General features: G+C 45.9%; 1 protein-coding gene across 5 annotated transcripts in view; it reads left to right on the top strand.

Annotated features, from left to right (window-relative positions):
- The window catches only part of Grk5 (G protein-coupled receptor kinase 5), a 203005-nt gene extending 185328 nt beyond the window's left edge, over window positions 1-17677 (top strand). For all 5 annotated transcript variants that reach the window (XM_035441694.1, XM_027406842.2, XM_035441693.1 and 2 more), the window contains 6 exons: window positions 1003-1092; window positions 2859-3067; window positions 6943-7080; window positions 11523-11660; window positions 12101-12232; window positions 13660-17677. In XM_035441694.1, coding sequence (XP_035297585.1) covers window positions 1003-1092; window positions 2859-3067; window positions 6943-7080; window positions 11523-11660; window positions 12101-12232; window positions 13660-13758 — 806 coding nt within the window. In that variant the 3' untranslated portion in view covers window positions 13759-17677. The remainder of the gene's footprint in view (window positions 1-1002; window positions 1093-2858; window positions 3068-6942; window positions 7081-11522; window positions 11661-12100; window positions 12233-13659) is intronic.
- The last annotated feature ends 432 nt before the right edge of the window (window positions 17678-18109 follow it).

Here is an 18109-nt window from a genome sequence, read left to right as displayed (position 1 = left end):
TCATGTACCTAACTAGGTCTTCCCATCTCCACAGAGGGACAGGTGGCATTCAAGTGTCCATCTTATATATAATAAGCCAAGCCTCAGGCTCAGAAGAGCCAGCCTGACCATGGCAAAGATACTGTCAAATCTCCTACATGTTCCTGGTATACACAGCCCTCCTCTTCCTTCCCAATTGGTGACCTGGGGAGAGCTGTGTGTGGAGAAACAGGGAGCACCAGGTCCTCCGAGCAGTCCAGGCCACAGTGCATTCTCAGAACTACTCACACTAAGTCCCACAGAGGCAGTCCACTGCTGGTACTCACATACTCCCCTTTCCTGTTAGGTACCACAGAGCTAGAGGCCATCTAAGATACTCAGGCCTAACAAGCATTTATGGGCAAGGGCATATGTTCCATCCTGGGTATGAAATGTAGCCATGACTCTGCCTAGGTAGATATAGGCAGTGCTGCCTGGGCCTTGGGGGCCACTTTGGACTCTGAGCTCAGATTCCAGACCAGGCCCTGCCCTTCTCATTTCTCCATCTCTTTGAAGGGAAAACAAAAACAAAAACAAGAAACAAAAAAAAAACCTAAACCACCTCCAATGATCAATCAGGAAGGCAGGGAGTGGCTTCCCAAATTGCTTTACAATTTTTTCCTCTTAAGCAAACTGTTGCAAAATATCAAGAACCTCATATTTTTCCTGTGAAGCAAGCCCAGAATCAGCCAAGATATTTTAAACTCTGTGACCTCAGCCTTCTAGGAAGCTTGTTGGGACATTAAAAGTGAGAGACCAGCCAGTGGCCAACCTTGTCCAAGTATCCTTCTGAATCTTTATTAATGTTTCCCTCATTATGTGCAATTTCTACACATTTCACCTACACTCTCCAGGATCACATGGTTACCCTGAGAGAGCAGATTAAGGTCACATCTTTATTGGACAGAGGCCTTGTGAGTCTGTGTGTCTGACTAGGGTATCCACATTACCATAGGAACCCATTGACCCTGCTGTCCCCAACAGGACACATTAGGATCTCAGACTTGGGACTGGCCGTGAAGATCCCTGAAGGAGACCTCATCCGTGGCCGGGTGGGCACTGTTGGCTACATGGGTGAGTAATACTTTGTGCTCATTAAAATTGCGTCTTCCCAAGGCCATTACTCATAATTATTCTAGTCTCTTTTTGTTTTGCTGGTCAGAAGTATTGTGCTGATTTTTCCGTAGGGGTGCTTGGTAGAAAGCTCAATCAGGTAGGGTGGTACAATGGGACCCAAGGTGTGACCTAACTTAGTTCTCTGTAACCCCAACCACAAGCCCACCTAGGTCTCAAAGATAAGCCATCCTCAGGGTTTGGACCAAGACCTGGTACTAGCATTTCTAGGGGAGCTCTTGTTGAAGAAGGACCTACCTAGTAGACAGTTATTTGGGGAGACTTGTGAGAAGATGGAGATCATTAAGAAGATCTCTAAAGTTAGAGGAGCCAACCGTGTTTCCAAGCATAGTTCTAAGTAGGGACCACCCTGCCCTCTCTCAACCTGCTCCAAGACTAACATGCTGGGAAGAGACCTGGAGTGAAATTCTTAGAATCTCCTACCAATTAGGAACATCGTTTTTCTTCCTTCTACATTCCTTATGTATATATCCCCAGTTACCCTGGGATGTAGGGGGTCCCTGAAAGCTCTAGATGAGGTACCTGTTGCCCTCTGCCCAGGCCTGCACCTGCCGATCATATGTGGGGTTCAATACATTGTCTCTAGTTCTACATGGTCCTTTTCACACTACGTAACAGTTGGCAACCTGTGGGATATGTGTCTGTGTGAATATGTGAATATGTGACCATGTGAATTCTGATAGATTTGGTAGATCTGAGGGATACATGGAGAATAGATGGATAGGGGATGGATGGATGGATAATGAATAAATGGATTGCTGGATGAATGGATGATAGGTGGCTATATGGGCAGCAAGGTTAAATGGATAGATAAAGATACACCTATTTAGGTACCTGTATGGAAATCTATTTACACATTTGTATCACTCTCCTTTTGGACACTGTTCTGAATGCTTTGTCTATACACAGCCTGTCATGTGTCCACTGGTGCATGTCATGTGCACATGCTTTCCATTCTGGCTGGCCTTAAGACATGTAGCTGTCTCTTTTGTACTTCTGTGGTGAATCTGTGAATCATTTTGTCAAAGTGGTAGGGAAGATACAGTAAAATATTAAAAAATTATTATTTTTATTATTTTATGTGTATGGGTGTTTTGCCTGCATGTGTGTCTGTGCACCCTCTGCATACCTAGTTCCCACAGAGGCCAGAAGAGGGCATTGGCTCCCCTGAAATTGTAATCACCTGTGGTTGTGAGCTGCCATGTAGGTGCTGGGAATCAAACCCAGGTCCTCTAAAACAGCAACCCCATCTCCCACAAAATGATTCGAAGTCTGGGTAGGTTGAATATAATCTTTAATTTAGGTGGGCACCCTTCTCCATTGGAATAAATATGTATTCAGTGCACCCTGTGTGTGGAAGCCATGCCTGTCACTGGGGACAAAGCAGTGGAAACTGGTGTGTATTCTGTCTGAGGAGACATTTCCAACCACCATAATCAGAGTTCTGAGGCCTCTGTTAGAGCCTTGGGTACAGTGAAGCATCATGTCAGGGAAGACTTTCTAGACAAAATGGTATTTGCACACCTACTGAATTGAATGGGGCTTGGAAGGAAGGTAGCCCCCCTCTCCCAGCCCAAAACTCCAGTCCTTCTGTGAGAATGCTTCACCCTTGGGTACTGCTGGGATGAGGAGCAGCATTGGCCTGTATGCTTGGGCTGCATCCTGCTTCCAGTTGTCCCTCATTCTCTCCCCTCCTCTCTCCTCAGCCCCAGAAGTCCTGAACAACCAGCGATATGGCCTGAGCCCTGACTATTGGGGCCTGGGTTGTCTCATCTATGAGATGATTGAAGGCCAGTCACCATTTCGAGGCCGCAAGGAGAAGGTTAAGCGGGAAGAGGTGGATCGCCGGGTGCTGGAGACTGAGGAGGTTTACTCCTCCAAGTTCTCCGAAGAGGCCAAGTCCATCTGCAACATGGTAAGCTCCTGAGGAGCCTAATGTTGCCCATAGGCTACTGTCTGGTGGTGGCTCATCCTATGCCTAGAACATGAGACAGCCTGAAAGGATAGGAACAGTACATACAAAGCTGTGGGTAGCATAGACCTCTACACCAGAATGGCTTGTGCTTCTTGATCTGGATGAGATGGTCAGACAGGCCTTAGGGGAAGCATGGCATATTGGGCAGGAGACCCCATGAACCAAGAAATGGGGATTGAGTGACCACCCATGAAGGTATGTAGCTTTGTGGGGAAGTCAGCAAAGGATAGAGATGATGGCCTAAGTTGGTTCACACACAAGTTCCTGCTCTTGAACTTGGGCCTCCTTTTCTCTCAGCTCTGGATTCTAAACACTGGTTTGAGGGCAAGGACTACAGGAGGGGTGTTGATATCCCTGGGGTCTTTGAACATATTCTCATAGTTTTCCATTCACTATGTGGAAAGGTGGTCACAGCTCAATTTCTATATGACAGCATCTGTGAATGGGTAGGGCATACAAGTGTGGAGGATTAGACTGGCTGGAACTGGGCCAGATATTGGACATACTGAGCAGCCATAAAGAGAAAGGAGTGGTAGGGCCATAAGATCCTCCCTAGAGTGCTGTCCTTCCCCTCAGCCCAGGTGGACACTGTTTCATAGCTGGTCCTTGAGCCCTTCCTTTGACTTTGTGTGAAGTCAGGTACTTCCTGCTCCAGCCTGGCTGTCAGGCTCCCAAGTCTCACCATGAGCAGATGCCCTCTGATGCCAACCGTAGCTGGACCAAAAAGATTTTAGTATCTAGCTCCACATACTTGCAAGCCCATAGCCTACCCTCCCCTGGAGCCACACTGTATGTGGGGTGCAGAGAAGCCCAGCCTGAAGGGGGCCTCTCCTCTTAATTCTCCTGAGTCCTCAAGTGGCCCTGGGATAGGCTTAAGAGTATACACACAAATGGCCCAGGGTGGAGCTTAGTCAGGGCCAGGACTAGAAACCTGAAAAGAAGTAGCTAAGCTTCTGCATTTAGTGGGCTGCTCTGCTGAAACTAACAAAATAAGCCTTGCTGATGACAGTGTCTGCTATGCTACACCAGGCCCCCTGCCACTAAATTGAAAATTCCAAATGTAATCCCTTACCCCTGCTTTAATCCCAGAGCCTGGGTTGGGACTGAAATACCTCACCCTTTTCTGCAACCTGGTCACTTGTATATCATAGAGCTATGGGAAAGATTTGTGGCTGGATCTGCCATCTGATCAAATCCAAAAGAAGAGGAAGTGTCCTTCTGCCCTGCCAGCTGTAAAAGACATGATGAAGAGTGGCATGTAACACACAGATCTTAAGCCCACATCCTGCTAACTAACCTCAGAGAAGCACTGCAGCAGACTGTCTCTGCAGTACCGTCAGCGTGGGTACTACAGGAACAGGCAGCAGAGGTCAGGGTGTAGGGAGAGGGCTGCAGTGATACTCGTTTATGCTATGGTCAGCTGTCTGTGTGGTATGACTAGACTGTAGAAGGTGGTATCACACAGTCTTCTTCCAGGGACAGCAATTTTAAGAAGCAGGTCTCAAGAGACCTCAACAGGGACATGAACATACTGAGAGGATGAGGCAAACATGACCCCTGCTTCTAATACCACTACCACTGTAGCTGGTTTTTTTTTTTTTTCCTTCAGATTGTCAGCTCCTGAATAATGACATGGAGATTTTTTATTTTTATTAATATTATTATTATTATTATTATTATGAAAGTTTAGTCTTAGCTTAGACTTGCTCCCAACTAGTTTTTAAAACTTAAATTATCCTGTTTATATTAATCTATGCTCTGCCTGTGGCTCATTACCTCTCCCAGTACCATACATCTGGCTTCCTCGTGTCTGGCTGACAGATCACCCACCTCAGATTCTTTCCCAGAGTTCCTATCTCTATCTGGAAGTCCCGCTTATCCTCTCCTGCCTAGCTATTGGCCATTCAGCTCTTTATTAAGTCAATCAGAGGGTGCCTTAGACACCCAGTATACAAAAGGATTATCGCAACATATCACCACCACCACCCCCCAGCCTTTCACTTCAACTCCGTGCTTTGAATGGAACTCTTCCTATAACTAGGGACACTGCTGTCCCTCTCCTGCCGCCTTGTGGCCACTTTGGGAAGGATGCTGGCTAAGCTTTACACTCTGGCCTCTAGCTGAAAGGTAACAAATGGTTGAGCCCTCTTCTTTGCCGCCTGGAAGAACCACCAGAAACCTCAAGCCTTGTTCTGTCTTCTCTTGTGGTCTTGGATTCTCGTCTGGACATCCTCTTCTTTGTAATACAATGCTCTACTGCAATGCCTGACCTGTAAGTCATGAGGGCAACTACACAAACAGCAGGGAAAATTGTTCTCCATTCCATCTTGGCAGCCATGCCTCTTGAGATCTAGAAGTTTACACATCTGATTTCCTTCTCCCTGGATCTAATCCAGACATGCACCTTCCTTAGGCTCCTGCTTAGTCCCATCTATGTGTTTTCTCCACCCTCCCTTGAGCCCTCCACCCATTTTAGTCCAGATCACATGTAGTCCTCTACATCCAGGGAAACTATTCTGCCTTCTTCTACTGTAGCCAAATGCTTTTCTCTGTCCTGTCAGGTCCACTAGACCAGTTTCTCTCCTTCCTGGTAGTCCCTGCAGTTGCTTATGAAATAATCACTCAGCGGCTAATATTAATATAATTGGTTGGCTGATGTTTAGGTTTATTATTGGCTAGCTCTTACTTATAAATTAACTCATTTCTAATATTCCCACGATTTACCAGTCTGCTGGCATGTTGTTCTTTGGGCGTCTGGGTGGCGTCTCTCTTGACCCTGCCTTTCTTTTCCTGTATATCTGTTTGGATTTCCCACCTACCTATATATTCTGTCTTGCCAGAGGTCAAAGCAGCTTTATCTGTCAACCAATAAAGGCAATGCATATTTGCAGCTTACGGAAGGACAACCCACCTTCTCTCATGCTAATATACACCTGATAGCACGTTTATAAACCATTGACACCATAGGTGGATGTTTTGTTTTACCTGTATGGAGCATTTTAAAGATTTAAAAAAAAGGTTAACTTAACAGGCAAACTTTTTAAGTGAAGAGATTTCATACTAAAAGCCTGGTTTTCTAGCATTTTTGATTTCTAGCATTTTCTTAGCATAAGTCTTGCTTAGCTGTCATTCCTGCCTGGTAGTAGCTGATAAGAAACCTAACCATACTTCTCATCCTTTTTTCATCTTCTTATCCTTGATGATGCTACTGATCTGCCAGCAGTGTGGGCCTTGGGGCTTATTAACAGGCTCAGCCACTGCACAGCCTTGCTTCTTTGGCGTTTCTTGGAATGGAGAAAGCATAGCTATGTTACACAAGGAAAAGAGAAACTCAGGGCCAGAGAAATGGCTCAGAAGGTAAAACTCTTTTTTGTGCAAGACTGGTGACTTAAATTCAAGTTCTGGAGCTCATGCAAAAGGTAGAGGGACAAAACCGACACAAAGTTGTCCTCTGATCTCCACACATGTGCTGTGACACATATACCCACACACAATAAGTAAACATTGTAAAACAAAATCAATTAGAAAAGAGAAGCCCAGATGTGGGCACTAATGTGAGCCACCAGCCTGATGATGTACCACAGGGTCAGTTAGTTTTTACAAAGATGTCATCTGGTGCCCACTCTGCTGCCGCTTCAATTCTTCTGATTGAGGAGATGTCCCCATGCAAACTGTGAGTTCTTGGAGGTGGCACTGGAGGGGCTAGAAGAGGGACACTTGGGAGAGCTATAGCCACAGATGTTCCCTTGGTCTTCTGTCTTCTGGGCAGACAGAAAGGCCCAACCACATGGCCTCATGGGACTCTCTTGTCACAGCTGCTCACCAAAGACTCGAAGCAGAGGCTGGGTTGCCAGGAGGAAGGGGCTGCTGAGGTCAAGAGGCACCCATTCTTCAGGAACATGAACTTTAAGCGCCTGGAGGCTGGGATGTTGGATCCTCCCTTCGTTCCCGATGTGAGTAGCCACCACTGCTCTTAGGAGCTCTAAAGTCATCTCTCCCAGACATGCTTTCTAGCAGACCCAGAGTTGTGACGCACACAGAGCCTCAGGTCAGCTAATCCAGCTGTGCTCCTGGAGTACTAAAGACTGCCCTCTGTCCCTTCCTATACTTCGGCTATTTTGTGGCAAGGCTGTAGATCATGTTGTCAGAATTTACAGATGGGGTGTGAGCCCTGGGCCTTCACATTGGTTGTCTAGATACTTATGTACTTTCTCCAGTATAGGGGACCTAGACAACCTTCAGTTGTCTGACCTGTCCAGTAAAGTCCAAGACACCTATCTTCCCTGAACCTGCCAGGTACATTGAAGATTGAAATGATCAAAATGGAAAATGCTATAATGAGTATTGAGGACCACCACATTCAGTTCAGTTTAATTGAGCATCTACTGTCCAGTTAAATTAGGATTTTCCTTGAAGATGCTCTTCTGGGTCTGTATACCTAGGCTCACACTTAGCTCATGCTCTCAAAGGAGTCCCACCCAGAAAGGACTTTTTTGCCTCTGTACTTTCAAAGTCTCAGCAGGTTGAGGACCCTTGTTGGGTCTGGGGTTCATGAAAGTTGACAGATGTAGTAGACATCTCTCCCCAGCCCCCTGCTTTAGTCACCTCAGGACAAGAGCCTGCAGTAGACCAGGATGGGAATATTGACATTATAGCAATTGGCAACTAATACAAATCAGAGATTTTCAAGACTCCTTTTCCAGAATCAGTTGTTAACCATTTGTTATCATAGCACTGAGGAAGTGAGGAACAGTCCTTGCATATTTGGCAAGGTAAAGGTTTCCTGATCATCACGGTAGGAGAGCAGCAGCAGATATGGGGAGCTAGGACTAGCAGCTGGATGCTGAACAGTGTCCAAGGTCACCTATGGAGACCTCAGTAACCAGATGTGGCATCCACTAATAGGGAATATTTTTGACATTAGAAAGCTTAAGTCAGTAAGTGCTGCAAATTCCACATGAGAGGAGGTTCAGCATTTGGTTCAGGAAATTCAGAATACAACAGTGACTCTCAAAAGTGGTTGCCCATTTGGAATCACCTAAGGAGGAAGAAAAGACTGGTCCTGTCCTGGAGATGTATCGCAACTGGCAGAATGCTTCCCTAACATGCATGGAGTACTAGATTTGATCCAGCACTATATTAACCAGGTGTGGTGGTGCATACCTTTAATCCCAACACTTAGGAGAGGAAAGCAGAAGGATTAGAAATCCAAGATCATCTTCAGCTATATAGCATGTAGAGAGGCCACCCTGGGCTACATGAGACCCTATCTCAAAAATGAGGGAGAACAGCTGAAGAGATAGTTCATCAATAAAGTCCCTGCATTGCTAGTATGAGGACATGAGTTCAATCCTCAACACCTACATGAAGGTGGATGCATTGATATGTGCTTGTAATCCCATCACTGAGAAGGCAGACTCAGGAAGATCTCTGGCCAGTCTGTCCTGCCTAATTGGGAGCTCCAACCCAATGAGAGGCCTGTCTCAAAGAAAGTATATGGTGTTCCTAAGGATGGCATTCAAAATTGCCCCCTAATAATCCACCCCCCAGGAATTTTTCAGCATTATTCTTTATTTGTGGTGCTGGATCCCACACCTGGGGCCTTGCGTATGCTTGATTAGTGTTCTGAGTACCTAAGGCACCTGAGAAGGAAAATCATACATTACTTCTTTTGACTCTTGATTGTAAAAGGACTGAAATCACACTGGAAAATTTCTACCTTGATGTAGAAATTAACTATGCACATATAAAATCATATAAGGAATCTAGAAGGGGGCGTTAATGAACCAAGTAAAACACCATACATTGGCATGAGGGTAACACTGAAAAAGTACTAAACTTGTACCTAGGTCCCAAATGGTTTTGGGACCAAGCCTGGCCCATCAGAAGTTTTCAGATTTTGTTTGTTGCTTGGTAGATATTTTTAAGTTTGTTGAGAACTATGGTACAGCCCCTGCCCAGCATCCCTAGAGACTGTCTAGAGTAACAGCAAGGACACAGCAGTTCTAAGCTGGGGCTGGCCTTTGGACTACCTGTTGTTTTGGTAATGGGATGAGATCACTTGTGACACAGGATGTATTTCTCAACCTCTCCACATGCTCCACGCTCTGTGCCAGGCTACAAAAGATGCATGATGAATAGTATACTGGGTTATTTCTACCATGAAGTCTCAGTCTGAAGAAGTGAAATGTCAGAAACACTCCTTAAATAAAGTTGGACTAGGAGTCACAGGGAAAGAATGGGGAGGGCAGGGGATGTAGTGGAGGCATGGTCAGAGTGCTGGCTGGGCATGGCCGAAAGAAGAGTCTTCCAGGTCATAGGGTGTTGTATGGAGGCAGAATCTCTGTTAATGCAATGAGCCACCTAGGATTGTTCTTGTGTTAGCACTGTAAGTCTTATGTCCTGAACAAACAGGGACAGTTGATTACCCTGGGTATGCCCCACCAGGCTTCAGGACCCCTCAGTGCACTTGATATAAGTCAACATTCCCTACCCCCAGTTCCATAGTATCCTATGGTCCACATGACATATGTCCTCTATTCTGAGCAGCGAAGGCCCTTGGCATATCATTAGGGTAGGTAGGTGGTGAGGGAAGACTGTAGGCCCCAGTAGGTGAAGCCCCTTATGAACTCCTGAAGATGACCTGCACCCATCCTGTTTGCCCTTTGCCCCCAACCACCCATTCATAATTCTCATATCACCTTCGGGTTGTAGCCACATTCATAACCACAGGCAGTATTACTAGCTTAATCTTTCTCACTTCACTTGACTTTTTGCAAAACCAAAATAAATGTATTTCAAAAGAAAATTCTCTAAGAGAATAATAGCCATAAGATGGTAGGTTTTGGCTCGTTATAAGTTTCTATCAGTATAGTTTTTAAAATTCCTTTTTAAAATATTTATCTGTGTATCTTTTAGGGCCAACATGAATACATCCCAGGGCCAGCCAGATGGGCTTGGCATGTGCAATCATCCTGGTCCTACTTGGCTCAATACCCCATTAATTTCTCTCTTCAAACTCGAGTACTCTGTGAGCAGAGGTCCCTGTGTTTTCATTGCATCTTTGCCTTGTAGATAAAGCAGCTGATCCTGATGCCACATGATGCATTCCCCTCAGCCATGGAGAATGAGAAGGAGATGTACAGCTGTACAGTGAGGTCCCCAAACCTGCCTCTGCTACTGCTCATGTACCCTTTAACTCAGGAGTCTGCTCTGCCTCAGGCTGTGTGGCTTCAAGCTACCTACTCAAGCTTTGAGCAGTAGGCCTCTGTAGATAGAATGAGAAACCTTAGAAAATGCTGAGGCCTCAGCCCAGGACTGGAACCTCCTAAGGGATCACAGTCTGTGCCGAGCTTGTGTGCTAACTTATGACCCTTGAATTAACTAGTGTCTGCATTGGGCCCTGGGCTAGGCCTGAGGAGCCTGCATAGAAGAAGCAGCCTTCATCTCCAGGTAGACACTTTGCTCAATCTGGAGTCACCCCTAAAGCTCACATCTCAATACCCTAGTTTCATTCTACAACCTGCCCTCCTGGAGGGCAGAAGTCAGCCAAGTTGGCTTCTGTGGATATGTGGAATAGGCACCAAGCTGCTGCTGGATGGATAATTGAGGACAGGCAGGGCTACCATTGTCACAGTAGCTCATACTCAGCTCAGCAACACTCAGCAGCACTATGGCCCAGTTGTTTTCATTATCCCCATTTGTAGGGAGAAAACTAAGGCTCTGAAGACAAACTTGGCTTTTTCCAAGTCTCCTAAGTATCACAGTGGAGACTATCTGCTAAAGAGTTTGGGTTAAATACATGGCTTATTGCTCTGCATGGAAAGGAGCTGGAACATATTCCTGCCAGGGCTGTGCCATGCACCCCCAGGCCATCTTCTCTCTATGGCAATATGCTCCAAGGCAGAGTCCCTCTTGTGTCTTTGCTTGGTGCTGGGTTTACAGCATCCCCACAGACCACAGACCCCAAACTATAACCAGTACCACCTATTCCAAAAGATAGCACTTTGCAACAGCACTCTCTTCCTGATGGTGTGGGCTTCCTGGCAGCCAACAAAGCTGATGGGTGAGGTGCCCAGAAGTTCCAGGGATCATGAACTTAGAGACAGGGGTAAACTCTTAGCCTTTTGGGCCTACCTAGAAAGATACCACAAGTCTGTGGTCTATGTGAGTAAGCAGTGGTAAAAAAGAACTCTAGACTGGGGATCCCTAGCTCTCATTTTACTTGAACCAGGTCTCCTGGTGGATCCGAGAGTGAAGCTCAGGTTTGAGAACCCAAAGGACATCAGGACATCAAGAAGATGTCCCCACTGTTCTCTATCAAAACCTAAGGGTCAGGTAGGGACTTGGCAGCCACAGGGAGGGCCCATGTGATGGAGTCCCCTGTCTCTTTTAGCCCCGGGCTGTGTACTGCAAAGATGTGCTGGACATCGAGCAATTCTCCACTGTGAAAGGTGTCAACCTGGACCATACTGACGATGACTTCTACTCTAAGTTCTCCACAGGCTCTGTACCAATCCCATGGCAAAACGAGGTGGGCAGAGCACACCACCAGCTTTTCTCCAAGAGGGATGGGTTGTCAGAGAAGATGGAAGTGCAAGGGCAATGAAAGGCCACTGGGTAGGGCAGCAGAGATGGGCCTGGGTTGGAAGCCAACAAGGCAGCTGAAAGAACAGGTGGTGATGGCAGCCGGGTGCCTCCCCATGAGATCTGCTGGAAATAGGGGGAGATGGGCATTTCCTAAAAGTAGAAGCATTAAAGTAAGGAAGGCAGCTGATAAGATGCAGTAGGGACGATGGTCAAGAAAGCTATAGGAGATGGTTTGGAGGGGGAAGATTGTGTCTCTGGTGGGTTCTGTTCTTAGTGGAGTCCCCCAGAAAGTTACAGAGGAGCCCTGTTAGAGGAGGGGCAGAGCCAGGAGGGCAGGGGGAGGCCCCACAAGGTAACAGTGTTGTTTCTGTTCTGCCTTTCTAGATGATAGAAACAGAATGCTTTAAGGAGCTGAATGTGTTTGGACCCAATGGTACCCTCTCACCAGACCTGAACAGAAATCAGCCTCCGGAACCTCCAAAGAAAGGGCTGTTTCACAGACTCTTCAGGCGTCAGGTGAGAGAGCCAGCCTCACCAGCCTGGCCTTAGCTCTAGGACTCCAGCCCATTTGCACACACCAGAGATTCAGAATGTCCCTCGCCTGTGTGGCCTGGTAGCCTAGAATTACTAGTCCGCCTGTTCAAAGCTCCAATACCCCCTGTTGGTGATGGACCTCCTGGGCGCAGAAGAGACAGGGTCCCATGTCAACATTCTTGATACAGGGAAGCCAATTCTTGTCACAGGGCTGTGCCACATAGTGAAGGATATTGAAAAACATTACCAACCTCTGCTCACTAGACACAGAGGAAGAAAAAGTTCAGCACCTCTTCTCCCAGTGGTCCACTAAATATCCCCTGCAGGGCAATACCACCTCACACAGGGAAGCACTGTTCCATTGTTCAGTCCCCCCACACTAGCTGGCAGCCCAAGGAATTTTCTCCCCTTGGGAACAGACTTTGTTCCCTCAAAGCTTATCCCTGAAGGAAGGATTGATATGGAACAACAGCCTTGGGGAAGATCTGACAATCCAGAGAATGTGAGAACACAGGAGCCCTGCTCCATAGCTACAAAGGCAGCTGCAGTTGTACCTAGTTGGCCTAGCCCTTTAAGAAGATGGAGTCCCAGGATTCCCATCTTAGAACTTGGGAGTCTTATTCTACTTGTCTCTCCTCCCCTACGTCAGCCATGGCCCCTTGACCTGAACTCTTAGCTCTCTCCCTCAGGTAGCAAGGATAAAGATGGTGATTTAAAGAGATGCATTATAGATGAGGCCTGGCCTGTGTACTTGATATCCACACACCCCATCTCCCGTCCAATAACTCATTCATTCTACCACCATATCTTTGGCACACCATATACCAAGAAAGGGGGTCCTGGTGAATGTGGACTTCCATTGCTTTATTTCATTCAGTTAAGGAAACTGAGACTGAGAGAGAAGTCAAAGTACTTAACCCTAGGTCACACATCTGGTGACTTCACAGGATATCTGTTATCTGGGACACAGGGCAGGAAGCATCTTCAGCTCATGGGAAGTGTAGACTGAGCCCCGTCCGCTGCCAAGTTTGTGTGTTTTCCATAAGAACTTCATGTAAGTTTCATATCCTACTCTGTAGTATATTTGTGTTTTTATAATACAATGAAATGTTTAAACATTTCCATCAAGTAAACCTACAAGTTCTAGAAAGAAATTACCTTTTCCCTCTGCTCAGAGATTTAGGCTTTCTTAATTTTATGGGCCTTTCTGGGTACCAGATAAAACTGTCTCTTCAAGAAGCACACTGTAGACTCAGGTCTGCTGGGGAGAATGCAGAAAGCCAAAAAACAAAGAGAGGAAGGTTGGAACATTCTGGATTCTATTGCCCCAACTTCCAGAGCTACCTTGAGTGTGTCATCCATGGACTTTGAATTTACCAAGAACTGATTCTATCCATCTTTCTCCCTAGCATCAGAACAATTCCAAGAGTTCACCCACTCCTAAGACCAGTTGTAACCACCGCATAAATTCAAACCACATCAGTTCAAACTCCACTGGAAGCAGCTAGTTTCAGCTCTGGCCTTGAAGTCCAAGGTGGAACCATCTTAGACCCTTCTACTTGGAAGCAGAACTTGTAGCTGATGGAGCTTCCACTGTGGCTGGGTAGCCAGGAGAGCTTCCCTGGGAACTGGGTTAGGATACTGTTCATCCCAACAACAAGCCTCCAAGTTTCTCAAAGAAATTTCCACTCAGGTCTGTTTTCCAAGGTGGCCCCAAGCTGGGGTGGACTAGAATTTTCCTTGTTGAACATTGCAATAGAAACCCAATGGGATATGACAGCTTATATGGATTTTAATAGCATCCTAACTAGAACTGAATTTTGTCTTTATTATTTTTAAAGGAAAGTTTTGTAAATTTCTCTGTTGTCTCCGTTTACATTTTGTATATTTGTATTTAAATGAAAGTCAGACTTTGAGGGTGTATATTTTCTGTGTAGCCACTGTTAAGCCATGTGTTTTAAGACATTTTAGATGGGGGGGGGGTGTTACAAAAAATGTGACTCTAGACTTCCAGAGCCTCAAAAGAGAAAATGTTTTTATTAAATGTAGAAAATGTTTCACCTTTTACCTTTAAAGACCGGATTACATCTCCCTATATCCATCACTCTAACCTTTTCCTTAGTGTAGCTATCACTCTCCTGTTGACTTGTAACAATGTTAATGAAATGCCAAAATGCACTTGGGACATCCCTCCCCCAAACACTCTCTATGGGGTGGGACATCATTGGTAAGAATACGTCTGTGGGCAGGCATTTGACACTGCAGCTTCTCTTGTCCTCCTGCTGTTGGGTGTCTGGCATACAGTACAGGGAATCCTAAGTCCACTGGGCTGCAGATCTTGGCTGCTAAAGCCAGTGGTTTTCAAGAGGTTTCTTTTGTATTGGGGATTTCTACTCTATATTATTTTTAGTAGTGTGTACTGATGATAAGGATCAGTCATGGAAACCCAAGTGTTCCCAACCATGGGACTATGGAGAAGTGTGAATTGGGGGTCCATCATGAGCGACTACCTCCGTGCCTGTTTAGGCCTTGGCTGGTTAGTAAAGTGATCACTAGGAAATGACACCTTCATGGGGCCCTGAAGATTTGTTGGCTCATGTAACATGAAGGAAGTCATCTTTCCAGGCAAATGGGATGCCTAAGAAAAAACTTGTACTAGTGGAGTGTAAAACAATCTCATTGTCACTTCTCAAGGAGAGCTGGGCATCTCCAAGTCACAGGCAAGTCACTCCTGGAAGACTTGATGGACTTACCTTTCCAGCCCTGGCAAGTTGTTGCCCAGCCCCTGAAATCTGAGGAGGTGGCAAGGTACAGATTTTCTCTCACCTCACCAGGACAGGGTGAGTAGCTAGTCTCAATGCTCTCCTAGGAGAATGAGGCCCTGAGTATGATTCTGCCTCAAAATTTGTCTCAGCCACCAACTACTGGGGTTTCTTACAGGGTGAGCCAGGTGCTACCTGAATCAGCTCCTGTTAAAATGCAGATTTCTGGGCCACACCCCAAGCCTATTACTTGCTGATCTCATTTGTAGTACAGGCTGGTCTCAAATTAAAGATCCTCCTGCCTCAGCCTCCTGAGTGCTAAGATTACAAGTGCATACTACCATGAAATCTGCATCTTTTCTAAGCTACTCAGACCCTTCTGATGCCCCACAGTGTGAGAACCATTTCCCAGGCCTGTGGATATGACCATTCCAAATGTGTTTTTCTGAGGGACCTGATAACTTTGAGACTTGAGCCTATCGGGAAGAGAATCACAATCATGGCAATCTTATATGTTTGACTCTAAGCTCTCCCAGGGCTCACTGCTAGAAAGGAGCCTGGCCTCTGGGACTAATCATCCTGAAGTCAGTTACCCACAAGAGAGGAAACAGCCAGCTCTATGGTTCATGGTTAACCTCAAGCCTGGCCCCCTGGCTGCTTCTAAACCTTTCTTGGGCTGAATGTGAAGCAAATGCAAACAACCATATTCAGGCTCTACTCAGTACTTCCAGATCATCAAGGTATTGCTCATGCTTCTTCCTCAAGGAAAAAAAAAAAAAAAAGAATTGTCATCCTTCTGGGATGGTTACCAGCCCCAGCCACATGCAACCCCTGCCTCCTTTTTACAGGTTTGTTTCTATTTCCCTACCCAAAGCCATTTAACCCTCGCCAAATAGGTAACTAGGAAACAGTTTCTCCTTAGTCCTCAAAATCAAGGCCATGTTCATTTGCAGCAGAGAATCCCCAGGAAGCTAAACAGAACACACAGGTCTGGCTACCATGTGTTCCAATCACAAAGCCCTGAAAGACCTGTGCACTGAAATGTGCCTGAGTGCCTATGGGAGGTGGGGACAGTCTTTCAGTTTGTTTTGGCCTACTTATGGCTTCCTAACAAGAAACAGTGCCTGAAAAGTGTTCCTCCTCCCTGACTGCGTCTTCCTCATGCCCTTGTTTCTATAGCTGCATTTTTTAAAAGGTTTTTGTTTTTAAATGAAAATAAGCCCTCCTCCTTGTCCAGGAGAAAGTGTATATGGACAATGAATGTTGTGCATGTGAACTCTTTGCAGAAGAACCTTTCTTGCTTCAAATGTGGTATGTTTCTCACCAGATATTCATTCACCTGGAGTGAGAAGCTTCTCTGCTTTTGCTCTTTGGGAAATAGGCCTCTGTCTGCAGTAGGTAGGGTGGTCTCTGCTATAATCATTCTGACTTAAAATTGCCTGTTACACCCTTTATCAGGAGAGGTGGGGGAATATCACCCCCAGAATGTCAAGAATTCCTGATCCCCACCTCCCAGGAAGATGGTGTGTATCCTCTACTCGTTTTTTAATCCTGAACTACAAGGCTCCAAGTTCACTCACCTGCCTAGGGACAGGCAGCAGGAGGTCTGCCACTCATACCCAAGCAGGTAGCCCCAGTGATATGCATACCTGTCAGGCACTGGCCTATGATGTTTCTGATCAGTTCATATGCATGGGGACATGTGCATCTTCTTTGAATTAGAGGCACAAGTAAAATGGGAGTCTTCCTCAGAGCTGAGGCCAACCCCTGAGAAAGCCAAGGCTGGGAACTTTCCATGCTTCTCCAAGAAACTTAGCCCCAGTATTGAAATATATTATTTTCTTCTGGACCAAGTACTTTCTTGAAAGGCTGGCTCTACTTTCCAGCAAATTAACTGAGCTACTAACCTCAACACAGAGCAGGCCATGCAGCCCCCTGGCATTCTAAGCCTTGGCAAAGGGGATGGACAACTAAAGGTCCCAAGAGGAAAAGAAAAGGCTGATCTCAACAACACTGGGGTCTTCTCTTGGTCTATTGTGTGCTTGCTTTTCTGGTTGTATCCTTATCCACTCCCAAGTGTCTCCCATCTTCATAACCCAATACTCTGAAATAGGACCTTCTAACTTTGGTCTTACTATGGAAAGGCAGTATAAAGTCTCTTCCTCCAGACTACAGTTGGGAAGCCTCACCCTTTCTGTACCTGTTTGTACAACCAGTCACCCAGCTAGTGAAACTGACAGGTATATAGGCTGGATCCTTCCTCTGGCCCAAACTGAAAAGTCTTGACTCAGGACAATGATTTAACACGTGACAAGCTAGGTCACCCTAGGAAAGGAAGATGCTGGACATTGAGCATCTTTCCAGTTCATCCACCTGCCATTCCTATAATAGATCATAAGTAAATGTCGTCCATTAGAAGGGCATTGTGGCTACTGGCATCGTTATAATAATAACTCTAGTATCCAAAGGTTCCTTTTTTTCCCCAGGGATATTTTAGCATTAATGAATGAACGTGGTTCCATTTTGAAGGTTATTCTTAATGATAACAGCTTCCGTTGTATTGCTATGAACCTCTCATGTTCCATTCACTATGTCACAGTGCCACCATGTCTAGCCACAACCACTGTTGTTTTATAAAGACAAATAAATTCCTTAATGAATATAACATTGCATTTCTTTCCTTCTGTAGAAACAGTGATCTCTTTCATCTGTGTGACAATTGCCTGAAAGATGTTCATACTGACTGCTGTGGCCTCTCAGTTAACCTTTTCTCAAGTCAGTTCCACCCAAACCAAATCTGGCCCTCATACTGACCACACCAAGAACTGCCATCACATGGCTCAGCTCTGGTAGGCAGTACGTAAGAAGACCAGCAAAACTCTTACCAGACCATCAGCTTCGGGACCCAAACCCAGCAGGTTCTAGCCATGGGGACAAAGCAGAATAGGACAGGAATGCCAGGAGGCACCCATACTTGTGGGCTGATGAGCCTTTTACATGAGAGGCAGGCTCTTTAGAGAACATGGTTCAGCTTTCATGTATGGTGGCCAGATCTAAAGCCCAAGACCTTAACTACTATGTGGTCCTGAGGAGGCCA

The sequence above is a fragment of the Cricetulus griseus genome, chromosome 3, assembly GCF_003668045.3.
Source record: "Cricetulus griseus strain 17A/GY chromosome 3, alternate assembly CriGri-PICRH-1.0, whole genome shotgun sequence".
In the NCBI taxonomy this organism is placed as follows: Eukaryota; Metazoa; Chordata; class Mammalia; order Rodentia; family Cricetidae; genus Cricetulus; species Cricetulus griseus.
The sequence above is the reverse complement of the archived record's forward strand: the minus strand, read 5'-3'. Positions and strand labels throughout refer to the sequence as shown.